Source organism: Ciconia boyciana, chromosome 1 (genome assembly GCF_034638445.1).
Source record: "Ciconia boyciana chromosome 1, ASM3463844v1, whole genome shotgun sequence".
NCBI lineage: Eukaryota > Metazoa > Chordata > Aves > Ciconiiformes > Ciconiidae > Ciconia > Ciconia boyciana.
The window spans coordinates 131,633,540-131,661,532 of record NC_132934.1 but is presented as its reverse complement, the minus strand read 5'-3'; the positions used below and the strand labels follow the sequence as shown (position 1 = coordinate 131,661,532).

At 40.7% G+C, this 27,993-nt stretch overlaps 2 protein-coding genes across 3 annotated transcripts in view; one reads left to right on the top strand and one right to left on the bottom strand.

Moving 5' to 3' along the window:
* Positions 1–4,676, bottom strand: part of LOC140648345 (uncharacterized) — a 7,797-nt gene extending 3,121 nt beyond the window's left edge. The window contains exons 1-2 of the mRNA XM_072854237.1: positions 4,442–4,676; positions 224–3,852 (exon numbers count right to left, since the gene is read on the bottom strand). Of these exons, the coding sequence (XP_072710338.1) occupies positions 2,414–3,852; positions 4,442–4,676 (1,674 nt within the window). The 3' untranslated portion in view covers positions 224–2,413. The remainder of the gene's footprint in view (positions 1–223; positions 3,853–4,441) is intronic.
* Positions 2,357–27,993, top strand: ZFX (zinc finger protein X-linked). 2 transcript variants are annotated; one of them, XM_072848656.1, is made up of 9 exons: positions 2,357–2,368; positions 3,104–3,184; positions 9,195–9,283; positions 9,742–10,308; positions 19,297–19,446; positions 19,645–19,788; positions 19,881–20,015; positions 22,545–22,685; positions 24,168–27,993. In XM_072848656.1, the coding sequence occupies exons 3-9, from the start codon at positions 9,223–9,225 to the stop codon at positions 25,352–25,354; spliced, it is 2,385 nt and encodes a 794-aa protein (XP_072704757.1). In that variant the 5' UTR covers positions 2,357–2,368; positions 3,104–3,184; positions 9,195–9,222; the 3' UTR covers positions 25,355–27,993. The 2 variants fall into 2 exon arrangements, with proteins under 2 accessions (XP_072704757.1, XP_072704765.1); XM_072848664.1 differs by lacking the exons at positions 2,357–2,368; positions 3,104–3,184; positions 9,195–9,283 and adding an exon at positions 11,440–11,517 and having other exon boundaries at positions 10,265–10,308.

The following is a 27,993-nucleotide window of genomic DNA, read 5'->3' as shown; positions in this document are numbered from 1 at the left end:
TTCACAGGACTGTGAATAACTGAGCTATAAACTTTTATATACAAGCTATATTCTGTCTCTGGTGTATCAAACCTGACCCAACCTAATCACTAATTAAGGTCAGAAATCCTATTGCTTACAATGTATTTTTACCATTTGCCTATACCACTCCAAAAAGTGCAAGTTACAAAAACATTTTTGCAAATAAGTTAACCTATGTTGTTACAAAGTGGTGCAAGCATACCTATGGTATGTGCAGTTTTTAAGCACATTCTGCCCTTGGACTCCTCCGTTAGCTATAAGAACAGAAAGGGCTGTGAATATCAGTTGTAAACATGGCTTCCTTTCTGGCAGCTCCACCGATGGGAGTTACCCTGTTCCTGATCATACCAGGGTGTTTCTGGCTTACGAGAAACCATAGTGGCTGGGGACAATATTTAGGTGATGGCTGTATCAGGACAAAAAGTCTCTCTTAATGACTCAAAAGCTGCTGGTATCTAGCTCCTGAGTAGTAAAGAACAAGAGGATGAAGGTGAAACGGTTATAGGCAGACAGGGTGAATGGCCAGCCAGTCAAGAAGTTAAGATTCAGGTCTTCACAAAACATCTAGCCATTTGCCTTTCAATGGCATCACAGCTTTTCTGAGGTCTTCCCCTGCAATGACTTAACATTTGGATATGCTGAATCTTTGAGGGTAACGTGCCCTGTATTCTGGGGTTCCATTCCCTATGTGAATGGCAGATTGATTAAAATGTCCTTGGAACCAAAGACCTTATAGGATATCCTGCTGTTCATTATAATTTTCTATGCATTTTACCTTTGTTGGGAAAACTGGCTTAAAAATTGTAGAATCATTCAAGTTGGAAGGCACCTCTGCAGATTGTCTAGTCCAACCCTCCTGCTCAGAGCAGGGTCAGCTACTGCAGGTTGCTCAAGGCTGTGTCCAGTTGGGTTGTGAGATCTCCAAAGACAGAGACTTCACAATCTCTCTGGGAAACCTGTTCCACTGGTTGAACAAATTCACAGTAATTTTTTTTCTTCTTATGTTTAAATTGAATTGCCCGTGTTTGTGCCATCACCTCTCGTCCTTTCTCTCAACACCACTAAGAAGAATCGGGCTCTGCCATCTTTAGTCCCCCCATCAGGTATTTATACACATGGATAACATCCCCCCTGCGCCTCCTCTTCTCCAGGCTGCGCAGTCCCAGCTCTCTCAGCCTCTCCTCTATGTCAGGTGCTCCAGTCCCTTAACCATTTTAATGGCCTAGCTCCTATGAAAACATTGTATAATACAAGCTATTAGAGACATGTTCCAACCAAGGATCTTACCAACGCATAAATAAAACCAACAAAGAGTTTGACCATTTTTTACTTTTCTATATTAGATCTACTTTGCTGATCATTATGAACCAACCATCCTCTTTCTCTGCTCTTGTTCCTTTGGCCTCTTCCGTCCTGACAAGAATATTTACTTAAGACTATTTTACGTTTCTATCACATGTATGGTCAAGCTCAGCAATTCTTTTTAAGGTAAATATTTTAGGACCTTCTTCGGCAATACAGGCCCGGGCTGATTCTACGGAAGTTTAACTACAACCTTCATGGAATTAAATAAAAGGAATTAAGTTTTGGAGTATTATGGTTCCTCTTCTGTTCCCAGTATCATGGTTAAAATTTGCACAGTGCAGGGTACATGTTTACCATATGCTATACTGAAATAAACTACAAGCATTGCCCAAATTACTTTTTAAGCCTGTGCGTTAAGATAGAAAATACTAGTGCATAAAATTAAAGCTGAGTCAAAGCTGAACCCAAAGTCTCATTCGCAACATAAACAGTGTTCATGGCCAGATAAGTCACACTTGCATCATTTGATAAGTGCAACAGCCAATTTCCTTTCAGTTTACTTAAATGGTAAGAACAGCACACGGAGTAGCCTCCTCAAGCCCTGACCCCGCAAGAACTCCAACCAAATTGGATGTACCTCCTCATCTCCATGAGGTTACTCATGGCATGTAATTTCCGATGCCTCAAAAACTTTAGAATGCATCTTTCATGGCCCAACAGCAATTATTTTCTTAAAAAAAAAAAAATAAATCAGAATTAATTTTTTAAAAATAATTATTTTTTCAACTTTCAGGACAAGGATGAGAAAACACTGCTAGCCAAGACTTTGGTTGCGACAGCACATAATTTCAAATTTTCTACCGTCCTCAAAGGGTGATCCCCCCGCCCCGTACTGCTGTTCCCGGGGGGGAGCAGCACGGGCCGGGCGCGGCGGCATCCCCTTACATAAGTGCCAGCGGCCGCGGGGAGCGCCGTCCCGTCACGCGTGGAGGGGCCGCCTTCCGCGTGGAAACCCAGGGCTCCGGCTGCGCCCGCCGCAGCCCCCCGGCACCGAGCCCCGCCGCCTCGTCGCCGCTGTTTGTTGTTGTTATTCACAATAATTCCCACTGGTGGCCGCGCCCCGCGCCGGGGTGACTCGAGGCCACGCAAGCCCCGGCCCAAGGCCCGCGTCCGCCCCGGCGCGGACTTTCCGCGCCCCAAAAATCCACCCTCCCCGGCCCCCGGCGCGCAGACGCGAGTTAAACACGCCGGCGGGAGCGCGGAGCCCGCCAGCCCGCACCGGGGCCGAGCCGGGCCGCAGGATGGCGGCCGCGGGAGGCGGAGGGCGGGGGAGGCTCGCCCGGGCGGCGCCAGCATGGATGGGCCGGGAGGGGAGGGGGGTCCCCGGGGCAGCCGCTCCGCTTCGGGGGCGCACGCCGAGCCCCGAGCGGCGCTTCGCGGCCGATCTGCGGCGGAGGCGGCTGCAGGAGGAGCCGCAGGGAGCCGAGCGCCGCCGCGCCTTCCCCCCCCCCACGCCGCCGCCACCACCCCCCCTACCCGCGCCGGCTCGCCTCGCCCGCCAGCGGCCCCCGGCCCGCCCGGCGGCCCCGGCCCCGGCGGGCGGCTGGCCCGAGGCGGCGGGCAGCGGCGGCGGCGCGCTCCCTTCCGCCTTTTCCTGGGTCTCTCTCGGGCAGTGACGTGACGTGCTGACGGCGGGCCCGGCCCGGGGAGCTTGGCCGCTTCCACTCAGCTCCGAGCTCGGCCCCTCCCTCCCCTCCCGCCCGCCCGCCCCGCCGCAGCCGCCGCCGCCGCCGCGCTCGGCCCAGTCGCGCTGAGAGAGGCCGCGCCGAGGCGAGCGCCGCCGCCCGCCACCCGCACGGTAAGCAGCCCCGGGGCTGGGCCCCGCCGCCCGGCCCGGCCCGGGCCCTCCCCCGCCCCCACCAGGCCGCAGCGCAGGCCCCGAGGAGGCCGCAGCTAGGCCGCGCCAGGGCTCCGGCAAAAGAGCGGGCCGCAGGGCCCGGGCCGGCGGGTTCCGCACGCCCGCGCGGCCCTGGGCAGCGGGGGCGGCGGCGTGAGGGGAGCGGAAGCGGAGGGGGGTGGTTGCGGGCCCGGCGGGAGGCGGGCGAGGTCGGTGCCAGGCCCCGGGCCCGGCCGAGGGGGGTTCGGAGAGTGTCTGGAGGAGGAGACAAAATGGCGGCGCGCGGGGGGGTGGAGGCGGAGGGCGCCGGGCGCCATCTTGAATTAATCGCTCGCCATAGCCTGTGCCTCCGCGCAGGCCGGGCCGGGCCGGAGGGGGGAGCCCCTGGCCCCGCTCATCGCAGCGCCGGGCCGCAGGCTCCGGGGAGGGCGAGCCTGTAGCCTCCCCACCCCCGCTTCTCCCCCCTCTCCCCCGCCTTTCCCTTCTCCCCGCCTCGGCGCCTGCCAGCCAGCGAGTCGCAGGGGAGCTCGGCGCTTTCCGGCCCGTGGCGGCTTCCTGTGCGGCCGCGCCAGGGCTGCCAGCCGTGCCCCCTCCTGCCGCGGCGCCCGGCACACCAGCCCCGCGATCTCCTTTCCTCCCGGCCGGCCGGCCGGGAATTTAGGCAGCGCTGGCTGGGCAGCGGTGGGAGGTTCGCCCTCAGTCTCCTTCGCCCAGCCGCCCCACGAGGAGCCGGGTGCGGAGGCGCGGGGCCCCTCAACCCCCTTGGGGCCCCCCTTTGGTGCTGGCTGCTTCTCCTCTCCTCTGGCTATCCCCTCTCTTGCAGAGGTCCCCAGTTGAGTGGAAAGTAGTTTCAAAGGGGCGTCCGGCACTGGTTGTTTCCCTAATTTAGGTTTCGTTAAGAATTAGCTTAGGTGTCGTCTAATGCACAACATCCCTATGGAATCTGGAGAAAACCCATTTCTTTAACCCGTGTCTGCAAATACTCATACCACTGAACTACAACAAAGAGGAAAAGACTTGAGATTTTTTATGAAATCGCAATGAAAACAGTAGTACTGATTCTCCTGCCAAAACTGAGGGAGATGCATCAAGAAATAAACAGCTAAATGATTACACTGTCACATTTGTAACATCGTTTTTATTCTTCCATTTATTCACTTATCGTGGGGCTTATTTCCAAGATAAGAATTAGATGCTGTAGGAGTATAATTTTTTTACCTTTCATGTGTGTGTGATTGAGAGCTTGTGTGTACATCGCATTCTCCATAAGTGGGTCACGTAGGGAGAGTTGTGACGCTGCAGCAATAGTGTAGACTGAACCCACAGTCGTCTCATAACCACCGCGAAGCTTCGGGTAGCTTGGGGCTCTAACCCAATTGGGACATGCAAGGCGTGCTGCAATTTTTAATGTGATGTAGCAAGGCACGATGGGAACTTGGTTATGGTTGTACATTAAGTCATCTCAGCGTAGGTGGGGGCCGGGGCTTGGACATGGGGAATTCTGCTGTTTATGCCTTGATTTTTCTGGGAAGGGTCAGAGTTTTGCTGCGCAGGTATTTGGTGTATGCCCCTGACCCCAAATAAGCAGATGTACTGTTCTTTCATTAGAAAGAGGCAAAGGACTATCTTATGTATTTCTTTTTCATAAGGATGGCTTTTCTGAAGTTTCCCCTTGTTCTCTTTTTCCTTTTTTCCCATTTTCCTTTTTTTTTTATGAGAGCAGAGAAACTGACAGTTTCTGTGACATATTAAAGCTCTTTCTTCTAAGGAACTATTTTTAAAGTTGCTCTCTCTTTAAAACGTGACAGCTCGTCTATTTCTTTTTATTTCATCTTGATTACCTTGCTAGGCCTATTGAGTCAAGGATTTGTAATGTGGCAAGACTAGTGCACTGTCTGCGTTGCTTCTCTTGACTGATTGTACTCAAGATCAGATTTATGGAAAATAGCCATTTTTATTTTGGGAGGTTAATTTATTGCTAATAGCTTAATACTATTTCTTCCACTAATATATAATTTTCTATCTGTCCTTCCACTTGAAAATACTGCCTTGACTTTCATGAAACTAAAACCAGCCAAGTCTCTGACTAAATAGGTAAAAATCAATTTGTAAGAACTAACTTTACAAACGGAATTAGGTGTATTTCAGAGTTGTATTAATTCTTGATCCGTGTGAAGCTGATGTATACCCAAGCCAAGTAAAAGATGTAGATGTTTAGCTCTTTTCATAGGTATAAACCCTGTTTTTAAATGCCTAGGCTTTTTCTGTTGTAGTGGTAGAAGAGCAGTTCCCAAATTACTGAGATTTGAAAAAAGAACCATGTAGATTTGGGTTTTGAGAAGGAGTAAGTGTAGGGAAATGGCTGGGCATCTGCTTCTCTTTGAGAGTTTAGGTTCCCAAACCAGAACTGAAAAGTGATTCTGTCTGCTTCGGTGCCAGAACCTGCTCCTGAGGTAAGCATCAGCTGGAGTATTTTGAAAGAACTGGGGGGACTTTCTGCCCTTCTTGAAATCTTGCAGAAAAATGAACTGCTGGAATTGGTTCTTAGCCTTATGGTACCACAGAGCTTAGGGTGCTTGCCAAGGAATTTGAAGGTATTCGGTGTGGTGCTCACAGCAAGAAGCTCTGGTATTTCTCGTGTCGCAGAACAGTGCCTTCATCACAGAGCTGTTGGTCAGTACAGAACCATGTGGCATACTTTCCTTTGTGTGGCTGAATCTTGGGCCCCTGTGCTGGCCCACTGCTCAGAGTAAGAGCAAGCAGGAAGAAACACAATATTTTCTCATCTGCTGGATAGAATGCTGAAAGCCTGAAATGATTTCAGGAAATTTGGGGGGATTTTTTTTTTTCCCCATCCATGAACAAATGCCTTGACACCTTTTTGGACAGCAGATTTTGATTTAGGCACCTTTACCATTTTAGATGGTTTAGTTAAATCCTGTCTTAAATGTCTGCATCCTCTTCTGGTCCTCTTTCTGCAGCAAACTTCTGTGGAGATGGGTTCCGTGCCCTAGTGGAGCACTTTTAAAGTCTTTATGGCCCTGCACAGGGGTAAGAATTTCTGTACATGAATTTGTTGGCTGGGTCTGGGTGCAAAAGCGCATTATGGGAAACCTTATTTAGGAAGAAACTCATTCAGTGAAAGGGTACGGATTTTTTTCCTCCTTCTTTGGAACAAGTACCAAAGCATAAATTTTTAAGACTCAGTCTTGAAAGCCCGTGTGCCTGGGAAACTTCTTCAGTTTCTGTAGAACCTGAGCCTTTGTTTTGCAGCATATTATGCCCCTGTAGGTGAAAAGACCTCGCCAATACAGAAGAGGCCACACTGTTATGCAGAGTATGCAGTTGAAGGTCTGCTGGACTGTCACTGCTGGTGGCAGTGTCTTTCTGAAGCTGCACCATTGTGAACACCACAGAGACTTGTTGGTTTTAGCATCTGTCACCTGGACTCTGGGCAGCAGTGGGAGCAGCAGTGAAGAGATGGTGTCAACGGGCTCATTCTGGAAGCTGGGAAGTAGTGGTGGCAGCCTCTGGGTCTCATGGTTGAAGAGGATAGACAAAAGATGATGAAGGAGAGCCTCACTCATAGAGACAGTCAGGAATTTGGGGAGAGAATAGGCTAGAGAAAGTACATTCATGAATCATAAGAAGTAGGAATTTGTGGTGGAGTGGTGGTCAGGTGGGTGATGAAAGCAGGAAGCGGAGAAAACGAATGCCAGTTCTTCCAGTAGCTAGTGGTGAACTGGCACTTCAAGCTGGTTGGGTGCTAGCTGATCAGAGGCTAATATGTATGATAATACAGGCCTCAAAAGCACAGGCAGAAACAGTGTCTTGACTTTTCCCAGAGAGCTGGACAGCGAGTGCTAGCTTCTTAGGTGTGTGTTGCCCGAGGAGAGAGGCAATTTATTTCTGCCAACCCTTAATCCCCCCCCAACTCCTCCAAAAAAACCTGAATTGCTGATACAATCTTCGCTACAATTGACGAGTAGCATGGCTTTGTGTGAATGATGGGAGTGCGCTGTAGTTACAAGCTGGAGAAGAAATGAGCTGGTCAGGAGGTAATGAACAGGATATAGGTACAGACCCACAAGAAGTTGGAGAAGAAGCAACAGAAAAGAAGAAACTAAACACTGAAGACAACACAGAAAAGATGGCAAGATGAATAGGAAAGACATTTGTAATAGAGTGGGTAGGTGTATACTGAATAGATGGAAGTAAACCAATCTGGGTATGAATAATTCTTGCTTAAATGACTCTATGAAACTTAGTTATTCTGTTCTTATTTCTGTGACATGGCAGAAGTTGATTGCCATCAGTCAAGCTATGTCTTGTATCTGAGGCTGAGAAATGCTTTTCTTCTGCTCTTGATTCTGAAAAAAGCATCTATGTGACAAGCTGTTCCTGTTAATAGTGGGCGCTTCCGACAGAAATGCTTGACAGAATAATTGTGAGGTGATTTATGTCCAGCTGGACACCACAATGATTTGTTAGCGCAGCTGTCTTTAAAATATAGGGGCCTTCCAACTGAACATCACACAAATATGGAACCCCTTGGAAAATTATTAGACTGCCACTGCTTTTCGTCCCATTCAATTTCTGGCTATATTTCTCCCTTGACTTGTAAAAGTGTATTTGCTCATATATAAATTAGGTGGTTAGCTGCGAAGAGTTGAGAAAAGTTGAGCTAGAAAAATGGTTATGTCTAGAAGATACTTGCTACAGATTATGGCTGTAGGTTTGTGTTTTGGAGTAGTTGTTAATTTTTTCTTTTGTATAGCAGTTTCCCCCATGAAGACTTAATGTAAATGTTAGTTGATGTAATTCGGAAGGGTTATGATTCTTATGGAAACCTTGGGCAGAATCTTAATGTTTTCTCTAGGTCTTTTGTGAAAGTATCACAGGAATGGGGAGATTTCTGCCTGTCACTGTGAAAACTGTTTGGAGGAAGGAGAATTGTATATTCTACTTGTGCAGAAACACGAGCAGAAACGTGTAGCAACATTCTGTTGCCTCTTGCTGCGTTCTGCACTTAGGAAACTAGTTGGACTAAGTGCAAGGGAGTAGTAGAAGTTTATGTTAGATCACATTTTAGCCAACTAGGTTTGCCTGTTCCTAATTATAATGCACCTACGTAAGCAGCAAAATTTAGATTGCAGTTTCAGATTTTAGTAAGTATTTTAACTTTGTGATCGTTTGGTTCTTTTGTTAAGAAGATTGAAATCTTAAGTTGTGATTATGCATTGAAGAAATGTTGACATTCTGTTCAAAGAAATTTGGTAGAATATGACATTTGGTAATTTTTGAGAACTGGTTATATTTTTTAATACAAAAGCAAATAGGTACTTTGTCTTGGGGCAGGAGTTTTTAAAATATTCACACATCTGGAGTTTGAAAACATATGGTGTTATGTTCTGGAAGCAGTTTACATTGATGATTTAAATTCCTGAAGTGACACAAGAGTAACTTCCTCCTGACTGCCCATGTATGAACACAGGGGACATCAAAAGCAGTGTGCATTTCAGATTATTAGCTGTCTACTTTTAACTTACCTTATCGAGCTTTATTGATTTGACAACGCTGTATTCCCTACCATCCAAGAAAGACTTCAGTGTGAACTTCTGTAGGCTTTGTCTTAATTTTTTTTTTCTTTGTAAGATTATAAGGAAATCATATTTTCATATCTCTTTATCAGCTGCTTCTGTGTTTGTGGAGCTGTGGGGTTTTGAGAAGTGGACCTGCAGTGTTGGAGCTCACACTCTTCTTATTCAGACCCTGGGTGTTTGGTGTTCTAGAGTAGTATTTCTGGAATCCCAAACAGGTACCCTGAGTGAAATCTGGTCCATCTTAAAGTCAAGAGGTGTTATCTGTTAACTTCCATGCGCCCAAAATTTCTGCTTTTCAGTGCACAGGCAGAGGCAGCCTTCATAGCATAATACGAGTTAAATAACCTTTCTTCTCTACCCTTCTGCAGACACTGTGACTGATGAGAGTTAAAGGCCATGGATGAAGATGGGCTTGAATTGCAGCCACATGAGCCAAATGCATTTTTTGATCCAACAGGTCTGTGAAGAGATAATATGTAGATAAGAGTGTTCACATTAGATGCTATTGACTGTCATTTATTTTATCTTTGCTAAAAAGTGCTGTGCTGCATCGATGCTTTTGTATAGAGTAGTCACTTTCGATTTTCAGTTGTTTTTATTACTCAGAGCAACATGAATGAGCTACTGTTCTGTCAAGTAATAGTTGTTTGGATACTGGGGGAGAGTCTAAAAATTGGTAACCTTTTCCAGGAGAGAAAATGTTGTTCATCTTAGTTATGTGAGCACCAACTGAGGACTTGCTTTATCAGCTCCCCATATATCTGCCTATCTTAATTGCTTATAGGCTGTTATGCCTGTTTTACTAACTTGCAGCATAGTGTAAAAGTTGAAATAAAATAGAAGTCATTTCAATTACTAACCACTTCATCTGAGTTAGTTTTACAATTTAACTGCTATTTTAATTATGTTTTTCAGGAGCTGATGCAGGACATATGGATGGAGATCAGATTGTTGTGGAAGTACAGGAAACAGTATTTGTTTCAGATGTAGTCGACTCAGATATAACCGTGCATAATTTTGTTCCTGATGATCCAGATTCTGTAGTAATCCAAGATGTCATTGAGGATGTTGTTATCGAGGATGTTCAGTGCCCAGATATCATGGAGGAGCCAGATGTATCTGAAACTGTCATTATTCCTGAACAAGTGCTGGACACAGACGTAGCCGAAGAGGTTTCTTTGGCTCATTGCACTGTCCCAGATGATGTTTTAGCTTCTGACATAACAGCAGAAGCAATGTCTATACCAGAACATGTACTGACAAGTGAGTCAATGCATGTACCTGAAGTTGGACATGTAGAACATGTAGTTCATGATAATGTTGAAGAAGCAGATATTGTCACTGATACTCTGGGAACAGATGTTGTTTCTGAAGAAGTCTTGGTGGCAGACTGTGCATCAGAGGCAGTGATCGATGCCAATGGAATCCCCGTGGAACATCAAGACGAGAAGGGCAACTGTGAAGATTACCTTATGATTTCCTGTAAGTGTCTGGGTAAAGCCATTGAAATTCTTATGATATGGGCCTGGGTGGTGCTTGAAATATCTGAGGGAGGGCTTACAACAGTGCCAAAACCAGATTTTCTGTATTATTGAATGAAATGCAGATCTCACAAGTGTGCTCAAATGGGCATATTTTTAGGAACACATACCAGCTAAAAATTCTGGTGAAGCTAATGAAGAGAAATACTGGAAAATGCATGTCTGATTATAAATTATTTCTGTAGCATTTTATAGCATATGAACAAAAGAGTAAGAATTCCAGTAAACCAAATGCCATATACTTAGTAAGAACTGAAAGACAATAAATGTGACATTGTTTGAAAATGCATATATATGCAGGTTACTAAGATTACTGCCAAGACATTAAGAAAACAAAAAAACCCATATTTCATGGAAAAGGGAAAGTAAAAACCCCTGTTTTTTTGGAAGTCCAAATGACAATTTGTTATCCTTGCCTTGTTTTTTGCTAAGCCCCCACCCTTCCCACCGCATTTATAGTTAAATACAACAATACGGTTTTCTTTGCTGTTAGGATGTGTTTTCTTCTCTTGATTAAGCAAAGAACGGAGGTGTGCTGCTAACAAAAAGAGTAGCTATTGCTGCTCATAGCTGAGAAGCAACCGTGAATATCTTAATCTCCCTTAGGAACAGTGGCACAATCTATCCGAATCATATTTCAAAAGACTTAAAGTAGAGGATGGAGAAAAACAGAGCATATAATCAGTCCTTTTTCTACTGAGGATATCCATTTGTGCGAACTAGAGCTTACTCTAAGTATGTTACTTATTATAATGTTTACTCAGTGCAGCACCTAGGAACATCAGAGTGTCACTGCTGAACATTTGTTTGTCATAGAAATAGAAAAGCTTTGTTAGGCTGGTTTGTTTAATTGCCATTTCAGGCACTTCAGTTTTGTCTAGCATTAAATGACTCCATTGATGAGGCATACTTCATGCTCTGCTTCAGTTACCTTTTTTTCTTTTTTTCTTTTTTTCTTTTTTTTTTTTTTACTTTTTTTTTTTCCTTTGGACACTTTTTTGAAATGTATAATAACTTGTTTTAATTTTATATTCTGTACTTATGGATTTTAATGTTGCTTCTCCTTACCTAGGATCACTGCATTTCTTAATTTATCATCTCTTGAGTTCCTTGAGTAACCTTGTGCAGCCATGTTTTGAGTTTATATGAGGTACAGTTAATTCTCTATTATCTGGGAAAACAATGAAATGGGATAATGCAAAATATGGATAACACAAAATATTGTAAAATTAAGCTGCAAGATCATACTGAGGTGAAATAGGTCAGGGATGCTGCTTTCTGAAATGGTATTTATCCAAACTAATAAATGCACTCTGTACATTATGGTACAGATAGAACTTTCTGATTCTGGACCCGAGTTAGATCAGATGAAAGCAGCTCAAATGCTTCTGCACCTGCAGCATAGTTAGGCAACAAAGTGGATAGTCCACCTCTGGATAATTGAGGCCTGACTGTGTAAAGACTCTGGTGGTGATCCTTACCTGTTTCTTATCGCTGACTGTAGCTCTTTAAGATGCTGTTGCTCCTCTCTCTCTGCTCGCCCTTCCCCTGCAGGTTATCATCCTGTAGCATGGCCAGCAGAGTGAGGCCTCTGGGCTGCTGTCATAGGGACACTTTGCAAACTTTGTGTAAATTCGAGTGAGAGGGGTGGGTAGATACGTATCCCATTCAGCCATTGCCAGTGGCTGAATGAGGATAGAATGTCTTAGTGGATGCCATATTGCATGATCCCTAAAATACCCGCCCATCTAGGAAGTCTTCTTAGATGTACCAGTCATCAACAGGTGGTAACTGGCAGAAAACACAGGAATTTAATTGTTCAGTTGTGCTGGGATATTCTCCATTTTCAGTCATGTATTTCTGCAGTTTCATACTCTATTTAATATTAAACACCTCTTGATGGTCTTGGAATTTACTTTGTTTAGATTTAGAACCTTAAATAAGCCAGCACTTAAAACAATCGTTATGCTACAAAACATGCATCCTTTCTATTTGTGTTTAAAATGTTAAGAATATTCTACAGTTAATTTTAAAGGGAAGTTCCCTATTACCACCTACTGTGTTTAAAGCCTGCATAACAAGTTCTTCTGGTTGTGAAGTCAGAGTCTAGTGCTTTTCCGTCAAGTAAAGACTATCTTGCCAAATAGTCTCTTCGTTGTATGGAAAACAGTATTTGAATTAATTTCCTTTTTTTTTTTTTTTTTTTTGCATTGGCAGTGCATGTACTTATTGATCTGTTAATTGTCTCAGTTCTTCAGTTGACCTTAGTATTAGGTGGTTTTTAAAAGGTAGTAACATCAGCCTAGTTTTTGATTTGTCATCCTAACCTGTAAATTTGTGCTTGATTCTGGCAAACCTCCCTGAACTGCTGGGGCAGATGTTGGAATGTAATTTTGTCTGCCATTACAGTAGCCAATGTAGCTGCTTCCCAGATCTGGAAGCTAGACTGTGTTCTTCAGAATGCTTTTGCCTGTCTTCTTTTATCTAGTCACTTGCAAAGCAGGGAGTGACACTTTGCATTCTTTCTGTTGTAGTTTTTTCAGTCTGTATTCTTCAGTGGAAGTTATTGGCAAAATCTTTTTGCTATCTTCTTGCTATCTTGTGGCTCTCTTTAAGTGTTTCCATTTTTGTTCCTAATGAACTGAGTCTACATAGATTTTCTTAAGATAATTTTCTTAGCTTTATCCTGAAAATACCTGTTTTGAAACGACTAATCTGTGTGTGCTTCTCTCAGTGTTGTGTTTCTACCTTCCTTCTTGGTTTCCGACTGCTTTGTCTTGTCAAAGAGTACAGTCCCTATGGGTTTCGTTCTGTGACTTTGCTTCAATAAACTCAGTATTTTAATATTTCTTTTCCCATTTGGATTTAATTTAGCTTCTGCATTGAATTGCCTTTGTTTTTTTCATTTCCAAGGTAATGTTTCTTGGCGCAGCTTGTATTATCACTTACCTTTTGATGTACTCACCTTTTTTCTTGGATACTTTGTCTTTGCCCTCAAGCTCCGTTTTTGGTCCATGGTAGATTTAGGGCACTTACAGCAGAGCAGAATCAGATATTCATTCAACAAAGAATGCAAACTGCTACTAGTTAGTAGCTAGAAAAGGATTCAAGGAGGTTTGATAATCAGTTTTTCTTTCACATATGCCATAACAAGCCAGTTTGGTCAGGAAAGGATAAATTGTGTTCTGGCTCACATTGGCACTAATTATTTGGTAGCAAATTTTAAGTCTTGGAAAATGGTTTCTCTGTAAGTGAAACAGTAATGGTGAGATTAGCTAGTGTTTGTCAAAACAACAACAAAAAAACCCAACCCAGCATTTACTAACCAAGGAAAGTAGTGCCTTAAACCTGGCCATAAGATGGAAATTAAGACTTTTGCTTGTCTGATTTTATTTGATTTGGCAAAGTAAGACACATCCTCTGCCATGAACTCGTTCCATAAGACAAAAAGTTGTACTCTGGTATACTCTTACTTAATTGCACTAAAAATGGTGAGGCACAAAGGAGGTTTGACAAGGGGAGTCTGGAGAGAGGAAAGGGTAGCGTTACAAAGTTTAAACTGCAGTTTTAGGAAGTTATATGATGGTTGCAAATACAGGGGCTATGTTTTGTCCATCCATATCCTTACTTTGCTCTGAGTTAGACATGTCTTTTGTTTGTTGTATCCGAATTAACACTTTTTATTACAGGAGTCAGAACCCAGGGTACTCAAAGAGAGAGAATAATGATTGCATCTTGTCATAGGTCTAGGTGAAAGCTATCTTTTCTCATCCTTGTTGGATGTTTAAGTTGAAAGCAATGGATCTGATCAACAAAGCCATAAAGTTCATGCCTTCATTAGGGCCATCCACTAGACTTCTAGTCAAGAAAACAAAATGCTTTCATTTGCCTTTTTTAGCATAAATAGGTACCTCCCTCTTTTTCCCTGGAGTTTCTTAAAGATGAAGGAAATCACGTTTTTCTTTCTGTGAGGTAGAACTTGCTGCCTGACTGCTGGAATGGCACCAACAGTTGTTGCAGCCGAGGCTGCTCAGGAGGTCACCGTGAGAGGTGAGGGAGATGAGAGTTCCCTTTGGCTGAGTGATGCCTCAGAGCTTAGTCTGATTTGTGTGCTGGGGAGAGCAGGATGAGAAGGACAAGTGTTAGATACCAGTTTGGAGCTCAGAAAGTTTTCCTCTGCTAGATTGCTGCCCTGAGGGGAGCTTCAGACACATAGGGTATACTGTTGCTCATGTGTAATGGCAATGGCATTAAAATCAAAATAGAACAGATTTCTATTTTCTCACAGGTTAGGAAACCTGCTTTGCCATTTAAGAAATAATTGGACAGTAAAAATAACTTCCTCAGTGGACCAGGAATTCTCTGCTGTCAAGTGAAGTACAAGTAAAATGTTTATATCACAGATAACGAACAAAGTCTGTCTGGGGAATACAGCATGCTTTTAATCTGTTTTAGAGAAAACATAATAGTTAGCAGTGGCCTTTTTCATTAAGTGGTTAAATAGGGTTGTTTATTTTGTAAGCAGGCAAGTATCCCATGATACGCATTTTTTTAGCAGTGAAGAGAATCATTTGGGAACATAAAGGCTGACAAAATAGATGACTCTCGTCTAATTGCTCCGTAGACAGATTTTAAGATCTGTTAAACTGGTGTAGAGACAGACTTTTTCTTAGAATGTTTGTAAGAATTGTTTCCATGTGGTTTTTAGCAATAAGCAGTGTGTACTTGAAGAAGATGGAAGGTTTCTTAGTGCTTAAGTGAATTGTATCTCTTATAATCCTTTTATTTTCCTCATTAATCACATATAGTGGAGAAATGGTAGGAAGGAATAAATGTAAAAGCTTATGGAAACCATTAAAAAAATAAAGACAGTTACAGATATTTGCATTTTTCTAGTTAGGAGTAAAAGACTGGAAGGCTACAAAGTCTGTATCTGCTGATCCATTAAATATTGGATATAAAAAACTAAAAACAACTTAGTGAGCAAAGTGTATGTGTCATGGTTAAACAAAAGATGTACCATTTAAGCAAATGCAGTATGCAGGATCTTGGGCTAGCATTTATGCTCCTATGTGGGGAAACCAGCCTCAGCTGGGTTTTAAATATTGTTTGTTATCAATGCACAGGAGCCTGTTTCTGTCCCAAAAATGCCATTGGACATATTTTAAGAGGAGGGTAAAGATACAGGAGATAATTATTGGTTGGACATTATAGTTTATGACATTATATGATTTTTTTAATTAGATGTAATATTTTCTAGGAGACAAATGCTGTCATCATGATAGAACACATATTAAACAAACAACCTGTTGTTAATGTTGCCTGCATCTTTTATTTCTTTGCTTTACTCTTTATTCCTTTTTTTTATCTGTTGGTCTCTTTTTGTTGATTTCCCTGTAATGTAAATGGTAACTAGACAGGCTTTAAATATGCCACATCTTTCATGTTGTGTGACACCTTTCTCATCTGTTTGTGCTTTTAATAAAAATTCAAGCATTATCTCTATATGGAAGCAATTACTGCAACATTGGAGAAGCGCATACATTTTTTAGTTGTTTCTTGCAGCTCATAGTATGCAAAGAGCAGTATAGTATAGTTTCTTGCAGCTCATAGTATGCAAGCTCCTTTAATCAGTGAAGTCTGTGAAGAACATCAGCAAACTAACCATAGAATGCATTCTTGCAATTTATGTAAAATAATGTCGTGTCTAATAATTTTTTTCTCTCTCTCTTTTTTTTTTTAACTTGGAGAATTAGTCTGATTGCACTTCCTTACTGAAGTAAACCTACCAGCTAGTAGCAGGCGGGGAAAATATATTTAAAGTTTTTAGTGTTCAGTTAATATCTAATGAAATGGAGGCACAAGGTACGACAGCATTGGAATCATGCTATCTGAAATTTTTTCTAGCATGTGACTTGTGATTAGTTTAGTAACTGCCCAGCATCTCTACTTGAAAGGAAGTGGTCTCTTACAAGCTTAACTAATACTTTTAAGTACTTTCGGGGGCTTTTTTGTACTTTCAAAGAAGAACAATGTGAGAGATCAGTCATGCATGGTATTTGTGAGATCGCTTGATGGGCTGTGAATTTGAATGAAAAATTCAAACATCATCAGAGTTCCAACTTCAAACATTGATCAGTTGAGTATTTATGAATATCATTTTCTCTTGATTGTGAGACTGAGATACATGAAGAATGCAGAAACATGGGGAAAGTGTTAAACAGAAATCAAATTTCATAAATGCTGCCAGAGCATCAATGAATCAGTATAGACAAATGCTTATGTAGCCATAGGACAAAATACCATGGAAATGGTGCTTTGTGTGATAGGTACCCATTCGCTTTCACCTTGTTTGTCTCTTCTTCTGATTTTTATCTTTTTTCCTACCTTTTTCTTTCCACACTACTTTTCTTCCTGCTACTGTTTGCTACTGTACTGCAAATACAATTACTTTTGAAGCCCTTCAGGGACTTCAGTTTTTCAAGTATTACCACCTGTCAAGAGTGAAATTTTTTCCTTTTGGATGAGAAAAGTTGGCCCAATATTCCTACACATCAATTTCCTTACAGTTTAATGGTGCTGTTCAAAAATACTTAAACCAGTTGTTACATTTTTAAAACATCGTTGAATATAGAGGGAAATTAGGGATAAAAACCCTCTAAATTATGTAACGATTTTTAAAAATCTTGTTGTTTAAAAGATGACTTTGAACCTTGGAGAACTTATTTCAAAGAGTAAATGGAGCATATATTTAAGATCTAGAATTCTTCTGTTGTGGTGAATGTTATCAGTGGATACTTCCATATATATATGGAAGTAAAAAACTCTGTTTTCTTTAAAAGAAACCAGCCTGTTTCACATGGTACACATAGGTTTGTTTTCTCTTTGATTGCTTCAGCCATAATTTTCCTTCCTTGAGTATGTTCCAGCATCAGTTGAGCTTGGTGGCAGACTTCCCCTTTGGCTTCAGCAGTGTAAAATCAGTCTACGCTGATTTGAAAGCCTTCCAAGTACACGTGCGTGACACTGGAAACAGCCAAGTTAAAGGAGAACAACTACATAAATCTAGTGTAGGAATGAAAGCAAGTTTTCTTTTTGTCAGAGTTCCAGTGACATTTGGTGTTTCATGCATATGCCAAAGAATTTATGAAAGTCTGCTCAATAACTGAATATACATACTGTGGAGCTACATTGTTGACATGATTCAAAAGAACATCTTAAGGTTTTTACTTTTGAAATGCTTTGGGGTTTCAGCTACAAGATGTTATGTTGTCCTGTGGCACAAAATCATTTTTTAAACATCATACTGCTTGAAACATTCTGTACGGTGACCATTGATCATGAACTTGCCATAAGAGTATGCAATGTTTTTTCTGCTGCTGTTTTGGTGAGGAGAGAGAGAGACTTAATTTATTTTAGTGCTTCATAATTTAATGTTATTCATATTTCTTTGTGAATAATGATGTCTGATTGAGAAGTTGTACTTCAATACAGTTACGTTTGATACATGAGACAGAATATGTGCTAGTTTATCTAATTTAAAGGCTAATTTATTGACTTCATGGCAGGAAAATAATAGTAATGTTTTGAGCTTTTTTTTTTAAGTAGATCTTAAAGTAAATGGAAGAGTTGCAGTTACTGAGTAGTAAAGCTATGATTTAGTTATGAGGGTAGTTTAATGACTGCCAGTAAAATTAGCATATTTTATTAAGTATTTTCTATGTGCTAGGCATGGTAGTTAAAAATTCTACAGCATTTATGCAGAGGTTCTTACTTTAGTATAAATTTCATGTCTTGTTGTCATAAATTGAAGTTATGCATGGCTCTGAGGGAGCCATGTCAGCCTCCAAAAGTGACTTTATCAGCAATAAAGTCACAAATTACAAAAGTAAGCCATCATGTTAAGAATTCTTAAATAATAGCAACACTCGAGAAACTTCTAAGGCTTCTGAAATTGGGAGATTCTCTGCAAGTCTTGAGATGGTGGATTTGGTTTTTGTGAACGCATATTTAGTATTTATTTCTTGAAAACCCACGCTTGGTAAAGTAAGATGGGGTGTGTGTGTGTGCGTGCCTGTGTAGAGTGTGTCTCAAAAATCAGAAATGTGTTCCTCGTAAAGCTGGCTGTTAGCCATGTTTATGTGGGAGGCCTGGGCAAGTTATGGCAATTCAAACTGAAGCGTGGTGTGAGTGCACTTCTGAAAGGGAGAGAGCAACATTTGAGATGATAGGAAGGAGAGTGTATAGAGCTACAGCATAAAATCCAGTGCAAGTCCCTTTCAGTAAGGGAACCATGAACAATTAGTTGAATAGGTTTACCAGTGCTGTAGCGTCAGGGCAGCGCTTTGACACTGAGCTCGATCCCTCAGCTGTTGAGTGGATGAGGAAAGTGGAGGGTTTTCTTCCTGTAGTTTTCATTTAGGTTTTCTCTCTAGTCAGCTGAAGAAACACCAATAACACCGCTTTGCAAGGAACCAGGTCTGACAGGCTTGCATTAGAGACAGGGTTGAGCAACAGATAATGCTTTTGAAAAAAACAGCTAATAGCTTATTAGTTGTGAAGGAGAAAGCAATTAAAACTGAGAATAAGTGAAATTATGCCACAGAGTAAGTACTAATGTGCAGTTTCTTCCTACCGTCATCTTGCTGCAGATCGCTATTTCCCTGTTAGCATTGCCTGGTGTGGTGCTCATGCTTTTAGTCATACCACTGCAGCACTCTTGCACTTCCCCCTTAACTAGAAGATATGGCTTGAATTTATTTCTGTGTTTATTGTTGTTGTTTTCAAGGATATGAAAAAAAATATTTATGGGTAGGTTCTTTATCACAACATAATTTTAAACTGCTTCCAAATTTGAGTAATAAAGTAATGAAGTCTTTCATGTCTGTCCTGTATATGGCTGGATAATTGTAATAACTTGTTTTTGTAGTGGATGATGCTGGTAAGATAGAACACGAAGGTTCTGCTGAAATTACCATGGAAGCAGAGTCAGAAAGTGGCTCTTGTAAAGTGGATGGCATTTGTCCAGAAGTCATCAAGGTCTATATATTCAAAGCAGATCCTGGAGAAGATGATTTAGGTAAAATAAGCTCATTTTAGAATATTCTAACCTGACATTTGAAATTTTGCATAATGAGAGACTGTGGTTTCTCTCAAGTCATCTGTAAAGAGCTGTGGGTCTAATGTTAAAGAGTGACAAACTTTCAGTTTTCTGCGGTTTAGCATAGAATTTGAACAAAGTGTATTTAAAATATTTTACTCTGGTCTTCTTAATTAGGGGGCACAGTAGACATCGTGGAGAGCGAGCCAGAGAATGACCACGCAGTTGGATTACTTGATCAAAATAGCAGTATTCGTATTCCAAGGGAGAAAATGGTTTACATGACTGTAAATGATTCTCAGCATGAAGATGAAGACTTAAGTAAGTAGGTGGCTTTCATTTGGGAACAGGGATTTTCACTTTCAACAGTGCAGTGTTCCTATTAATTTTTTCTTGACTTCTTTTTCTCTTAGATGTTGCAGAAATAGCTGATGAGGTTTATATGGAAGTGATTGTAGGAGAGGAGGATGCAGCAGTGGCCCATGAACAGCAAATTGATGACACTGAAATTAAAACTTTCATGCCCATAGCTTGGGCAGCAGCTTATGGTAGGTAATAATAAGAATTATTCCTGGTGACACTGTCTGTAGCAAAATGTTGGGGATTGTTTTTTGGAGGGTAGTGGAGTATTTGTGCTTTTGTGTTTGTTCTTAAAGTTTTAGTTTAAGAATGGTTTATTGGCATAATGAGCCTTAAAATTGGAGAAGAAGAGAGAAGCTGTAAAGCAGGCTGCTTCTTATTCCTATTTTAACAGGCATTTTCCTTCATATTTTCATGATGTAGAAGGGGAGGTACACGAGCTTTCAGCTGAAAAATTGCATCTCAAGTACATCTGTCCTTCACAGTTTTAGGACACAGTAAGAGCTGGCTTGGGAATAGAACTGAATATTTTTATTTTGGTGGAGGGGGGGAAAGCAGATGGGAATATGTAAGATTCAGTGTAACAGTGAAAAGCAACACTGACCTCTAGCTTGGTTTAAATGCTTTCTAGAAGGAACATATACATATGTGATTTCACTAATGGACATAATTAATTGATTAACAAAAAAGAAGCTGGAGGGAGACATCTTAAAATTCTAGCAGAACCTTGAGAATATTTCCAGCATGCAGAACCATGTTTCTTGAATGTTAGTATCTGAGCACCAACTGGTGCACAGACTGATTTCCAAAACTTAGGTAAGCTGGTAGACCGAAATCTCGTCTTAGGAATGTTTCCGTATTGCCCCGTTCTCCTTCTAAATGTACTTTGAGTAAACGAAGCAGAAGAAATAGTGGAGTAGAGGACAAAACTTAGGTTATATGTCTGCATGATATGGATTGTGGTGATGGTGCCAGCAAACAAATGGCGGGGAAGTACTGAGAATGCGACGGGGGCTGGAATCACGGACGTAAGTCAGGGGAGAGCAAGATTTCAGGGAGCAGCATGTGTTACAAGTTGCTTAGGAGATGGATGATAGTGCACCCAAAGCCTTGTCTTTGGCCATATACTGTTGAGCACAGTTTCAGAGAAGAGGAAAGGACAGGAGCCACGTTGAGTGGGAATTAAAGATGAAATTAAGTGAACTTGAAACAACAGTTGTAGGCTGAACATTCAGTGGTTTTGGAGGAGGAGAAAACTGAGCAGAGTGTATTAAGAACAGAGAGATGGAGTTTAAAGAATTTCAGAATGTGGGAAACAGTGGAGTCGCTGCATTGTCAGCAGTAAGCAACCTATAACATGTGAGGTGAGAGGTGGTGGGGAAGGGAAGAAATAATGAAGCATGAAGGCATGAAAACGGCAGAGGTTTGTCATCTGCACTTCTCAGAACTCTTCTCCACTTAAAGAGGGTTTAAGAGCTCATAACAATGGCATCTTAAATTTGTTTTGTTGCTGTATTGTAGCAAAGCCCATTGCCACTGTGCTTTACATTCCAGAAAGTTTTATTCTAGTATTAGAAAATGTTTGGGGCTGTTTTGTGTTATACTTTAGAAGGACTCTTCATGCACCTGTTGCAAACTTTCTATGTGTAAGGTGTGAAATGGGTTTTTGTTTTCAATATTTGTCACTTGCCACATTTGCTGTTCAACACTTGAGCTAGCATATAGATCAGAATCTTCAGGCTCTGCACATGCGTGTTCCTGGCTCTGAGTCTTCTTACATTAATCATGAGTATTCATTCTCAGCATTCTACAAAGGGAACAGCTATTGAGCATCTTGCACTTTCTTCCGCTTCAGTCTTCCTGTTTTACTTGTGTGCTTTGCTTCCACTAGGAACTTTTGCCTTCTATTGATTCAAGTAAATACTTAACCACAAAATTTATTATTAAAATTTACATATGCCCTTAAATCACCAATGTTAAACTGATTGCCAATAAATACCTTCCTGACTATATAGATATACTTACTTGTAATTTTCATGTTTGTTTTACATCCAGTGATACCATTTGTGTATTAAACACAAAGCTCTGTGAGGCAAAGATTGTTTCCTTCTCTCTATTATACAATACTGAGCATGCTCTTTGTTTCCAGTAGAAAGAATTTGTAAGTGTTAAAGCATCAGGTGTGCAAATAGTAAGTAGTGTGCTTTGTGTGCAAGTTCATGGGCTGTTCAGAACGATTCTTTGATCACAGTTCCAGTTCTGAAACTTGGTGTGTGAGAAACTTCGGTGAGGTGAATTCAGTGTCCAGAAGTGAATGGGAGCTCACACGTGAATGTATTTCAGTACTGAGAAGAAAACGGGGCACAGTAAATATCATGACATGCTATTGTTTACTGATATTAAACATTTTGGGCACAATTAGCAACCAAAGAAATGCAGAAAATACTGCATTTAAAGGAGAAGTCATTGTGAAATGGAAAAGCATTAATTCCTATAAATTGTGTACTCCTGTAAAATTAGTTTAACAAAGCCAGTGCTTCCAGGTTGATAATAGCGAACATAATTCATAAGTTACATACAGAGAAGTTTTGCAGCTCATCCTGTACGTTATTATGGTTTGATTAAATGACCAGATAATAATTTATCATTTCTTTTATTGTTGCTCAAATAATCTGTAGAGTGATGATGGTAGGTAACTTTTTAACTTATCTTGTTAGGTAATAACAATGATGGCATTGAAAGTCGGAATGGCACTGCAAGTGCTCTTTTGCACATAGATGAGTCAGCTGGACTTGGGAGACTGGCTAAGCAAAAACCAAAGAAAAAGAGGAGACCTGAGTCTAGGCAGTATCAAACAGGTGAGTATCTGGTGGCTGGCTGTAGTCTCATTCCTCTAGGCACTTATCCATAAACAGATGTACTTTGCTGGTAGGGTGTGCAATGTCTTGTAAAAAACAGTGATTATTTTGGGAATTATTTTGTTGGCAACTCTTGTACATCATAAATAAGTGCATATTTTGTTTTAAAGTTTTTAAATGCATAGCTGGTTTGGATTGGGGGGGCTATTTTAAAGGAAATAATCTCTGACATAGAAGAACTCGGTGTCATAGCAAAAGGTTAAAAATCTATGTACTTAACTTGCCACACCAATTTTAATGTTTAATGTAACTTTTTTAAAGGTGATGTTAGATAAACAGTGTTCTGTAATAGTAGTTTTTAAAAACCCTTTTTGTCTTTATTGAAAATATATAGAACAATACATTGCATTATATCAGCTCAATAAGTAACTGGAAAATCTGAACATTATATGTTACAGTAGGTAGTGTAACTTCTCTATGCTTTTCTGTTTTAATTGTGAAATAAATTGCCTTGATGTTCACGCCAATGTTCTTACTTGCATCTGTAAGAACAGATGTGCTGTTTTGGCATTATTTGGTTTCTGCTGTTACTGTGTTATGGTCTGAACGATTTATTTGGTCTGATAAAGTTGAAAGAGTACATGACTCTCTTCTTTAGCAGCCTTGCCTTAAATGATACTAAAAGTTTCTTTCCAAATTGTGACTTAACTGTAGGAGTTCTGTTTTGTCTAGCACTGAATTAGTAAACCAGGCAAATTTTAATCTTGAAGCTTGCTTTTTCTATTTCCAGCTACCTAGTCAGTTCTTCTTCTAAAACATTTTTGGAAAAGAGAGCTTATTAGCATGCCTAGGCAAATTCAGAGTAAACAAATGAGGCTGATGGATGAGTGCAAATAAGTTCCAAAGCTTTGAGGTGTCCGTATGTGAAATGTGTTCTCATTGATTCCTCCTTGATACCTCTTCAGACTGTAACTGTGACAGATGGCACAAGAAGGAGGTGTTAGTTGGGGGACATGTGAATTGTAGTCAGCGGTAGGTGATTAAACTGCCACATTAAACTTTATCTACAGATTCATGGAAACTCAGAGAAGATCATGTGCTATGCTTACTATGTAACACTCAGTTTAACAAATTGGCTGCTGTTCTTTGCACTAGTGTCACTTTTGGCGTGTATTTAATGTGTGAACTTGGTCAGAATTCTTTGCGGTAGAATTATTTGAGGTGAAGAACAGCTGGGTGATGCTTTGGTTGTCTCCATCAAAAAACTGTATTTCCTTTCTCCTGATAATAATAAGGAATGAAAGTTGTAATTCCCTCAATTTCTTCTACCTAACCCAGTAACAAGCTTGTTTATTATATAGTGTAGCGTATGTGTCTGATCTTATTTAACAATTCAGCTTATTGTTAAGGTTGAAATACGACATTTATTGAAGTGTAATATTGTTATATAATATTGAGGAAGGGTTTTTTGTTGTTTTTCAGCAATAATCATTGGCCCTGATGGTCATCCGTTGACAGTCTACCCCTGCATGATTTGTGGAAAGAAATTTAAATCTAGAGGTTTCTTGAAAAGGCACATGAAAAACCACCCGGAGCACCTTCTTACTAAGAAGAAATACAGATGCACAGACTGTGATTACACTACGAATAAAAAAATAAGTTTACATAACCACTTGGAGAGTCATAAGCTGACCAACAAAACAGAAAAGCTTATTGAGTGCGATGAGTGTGGGAAAAGCTTCTCTCACGCAGGAACTTTATTTACTCACAAGATGGTGCACAGGGACAAAGGAGTTAGTAAAATGCACAAGTGCAAATTCTGCGATTATGAGACAGCAGAACAAGGATTACTGAGTCACCACCTTTTAGCTGTCCACAGCAAGAACTTTCCTCATATTTGTGTGGAGTGTGGCAAAGGATTTCGCCATCCGTCAGAGCTCAAGAAGCACATGCGAATCCACACTGGTGAAAAACCGTACCAGTGCCAATATTGCGAATACCGATCTGCCGACTCTTCTAACTTGAAAACTCATGTAAAGACTAAACACAGTAAGGAAACGCCATTCAAGTGCGATATTTGTTTCCAGACTTTTTCAGATACCAAAGAGCTACAGCAGCATACGCTTATGCATCAAGAAAGTAAAACACATCAGTGTTTGCATTGTGACCATAAGAGCTCAAACTCGAGTGATCTGAAACGACACATAATTTCAGTCCACACAAAAGACTATCCTCATAAGTGTGATATGTGTGATAAAGGCTTTCACAGGCCTTCGGAACTGAAAAAACACGTGGCAGCTCACAAGGGTAAAAAATTGCACCAATGCAGACATTGTGACTTTAAGATTGCAGATCCGTTCATTCTGAGTCGCCACATACTCTCAGTTCACACAAAGGATCTTCCATTCAGGTGCAAGAGATGTAGAAAGGGCTTTAGGCAACAGAACGAGCTGAAAAAACACATGAAAACACACAGTGGCAGGAAAGTTTATCAATGTGAGTACTGTGAGTATAGCACTACAGACGCCTCAGGCTTCAAACGACATGTTATTTCCATTCATACAAAAGACTACCCTCACCGTTGTGAGTATTGCAAGAAAGGTTTCCGAAGGCCTTCAGAGAAGAACCAGCACATTATGCGGCATCATAAAGATGTTGGGCTGCCTTAAAGTCTCTCTCACAGACTGACGGCTGGAATTATAAAGGAATTTTGCCTTTCGGGCAGTTAGCTTATTTTAAAGCCAATCACCTGCGATCACACACAAAAAAACAACAAAAAAAAACATACTGTGCATTTGATTTGTTGCTGTATAAAAATAGGATTATTGCTTCTAGTTGACTTTTATACCTTTTGTTCAATAGCGTGTTCTGAATTCTATTCAGTTTGTTTAATAAATGAAGAAAAGATGGCAACAATAAAGTTGCATTTAATAAAGTAAACCCTGTCTCTTACTGAATTTTTCAACCATAATAGTTTATTTAAGTATATTTATCTTACTGACCTCGTTGATACTCACAGTGTCCATGTTAATGCAGTTTTGTCGTGAATTTTAAAAATATGAAATTTCTCTTGATAAAATTGTCAGAGGTGTCTATAAAATGGGGAATTGTGACGCTGAAGATCAAGTCACTAGGGCCCACCTGATTGTCTTGTTTTGACTATACAGACTTTGTGGCAGGTTAACTATTTTCTGTTTCAGGAGTTACGCATCTAACTTTATTGCGGAAAACTATTCTGCGTTTTAATTCAGGCTTCAGAGATAAAAGTTTTAAAAAGTGGTTTGGGGCATTTGTTACCTTTGGCAAATTTAAAAGTATGCTCAAATACTATGTTTATTGTTCTGTGCTTCTTTGTCTTTGAAAGGTTTTGCCTGTTACAAAATGAGTTGGGTTTTTCTCAATTTACTGCTGTCTTAATGTTGGAAACATAAAATACTGTTGTTCCATTTGCAGAGTTCATAGATCACAACTGTCTGTACGTGCCGGTAAACGTACCTCAAACTTAATGCTTTTATGTATATTAGTATTTCTTTGAAAGATCAGTTTGTGGTTCAAGTCACATTTTTATTGTGAGTTGTTTTAGAATAAAATTTAAGACCAAGAGGTGCCTCCATTTTGGAAACTAGATATTTACAGTGAGAGCTTCAGAGGGGGATGGAGTGGAGCAGGTGTGTTCATAAGGAGTAGAGATGTTTTAATGTAGATATCCTTAATAAGAAAAGTAACTTATGATAGTAACAGGACTGTTTCTAAATTGAATGTTTTTCCTGAGCCATTAGCAGCTGTGTTAAGCTGCTGTTTATTAATTAGTACAGTATCCAGAATTAACCCAGTTCTTTTAATCTGTTTATAAACAGCTGGGAGAACATTACCATTATTATATGCAATTTTGCCACCTGAAGACTATTATAAAATAGCGCCATATCATTTGCTAATTGCAGCATAAACGTACCAAGCACGAAGTCACGTACCTTAACGACAACTGTGGAGCAAAAAACGTAAACCGTTTAATTACATGCCAGATTTTAGGACCCGGCCCCGCTCCCCTTGCTCAAATTCCCGCCGAAGCCACTGGTTGACAATGGACTGCAGAATTCAGACCCAGCTGCCTGCCAGCTTAGGATAGATTTGTAACAAACAGTTCACTAATGGAAAAGATTCAGAGCCTGGCCCAGTGTTGACTCTTGTTTCTAGGCAAGCAGACTTATTGAAATCAAACAGGAATTTTAGTGATGACTTCAGGTTTGGGGTGATAAAGGGACAAAGGTTTCCTTTCAGATGTGCATCTTCTAAGCCTTTTGTATTTTGTTTTGTTACCGAGCCCTGCTCCTACTGCTCAGCCCTTCTGTTTCACTGTAAGCCGAAATACTTGTGTTTAGTTTGCAGTTCAGGAGAGTTGAATGCCATGTCACTACCTTTATCATATAATATTTTTTTCTTCTGATGCCTGCTTGACAGTGCCCCCAGACTTGTCCAACGTGCTCTTGTATAATATTGCTACTAACGGGCCATGAACCTTGAGTGTGTAATACCTAGATGTGCTGCACTGTGCCTTCGTTGAAATCCCCGGTGAAGTCAGTGGATTTCCTACGTGGCTGTAGCTGTCTGTCTGTTGCCTACTGATTGCCAAATCAGATGCAGTAAAACCCACTAGAGATTTTCCATTCGTGTCTTGCAGAGTACCCTCCTGCGACTTTTTTTCCCCCTCTTACGTTCAAGCGTTTTCTAACTGGAAACCTGACAAGTGTACAAAATCTGCATAAATTCCCATAGCATTGCCGAGGATTTTAGCCATTTTGAACTTATTTTTTTAAATAAGCTGAAAGACAAAGAACACAATTTTACACATTTTCTTTCTCTTGCGTAGCCTGGAATCATACACACTTTTTTTTTTAAAGCACAATGTTGAAACTTTTTTTTTAATAATTAAGGGTTTGGTCAAGTGGATTTTGTAAAATGTATTTGTCTGTATAAAGAGAAAATGAAATTATAGTTATTGTTAATGTACTGACATTAGTTACAGGTTAGTTTTAATTCTTAAATAATTTGCTTAGCAAATGCTATAAAATGGATGTTTCAGTTTAATGTTTAAAAAAGGTACAGATTTTTACAAGGACATAATATAAATTATTGTTCTGTAGAAAATACCCTGTTAAATATTGTATACGTCCTTCCCTCTGTACACTTTGTAAAAAAGACAAAGGAAAAAAACAAAATACATAGAATCATATAGGGATGTGTGACATTATTGTAATTGTGTACTTGATAATAACGTGAAAAAATAAAATTCAAAATATTTTCCTGTTAA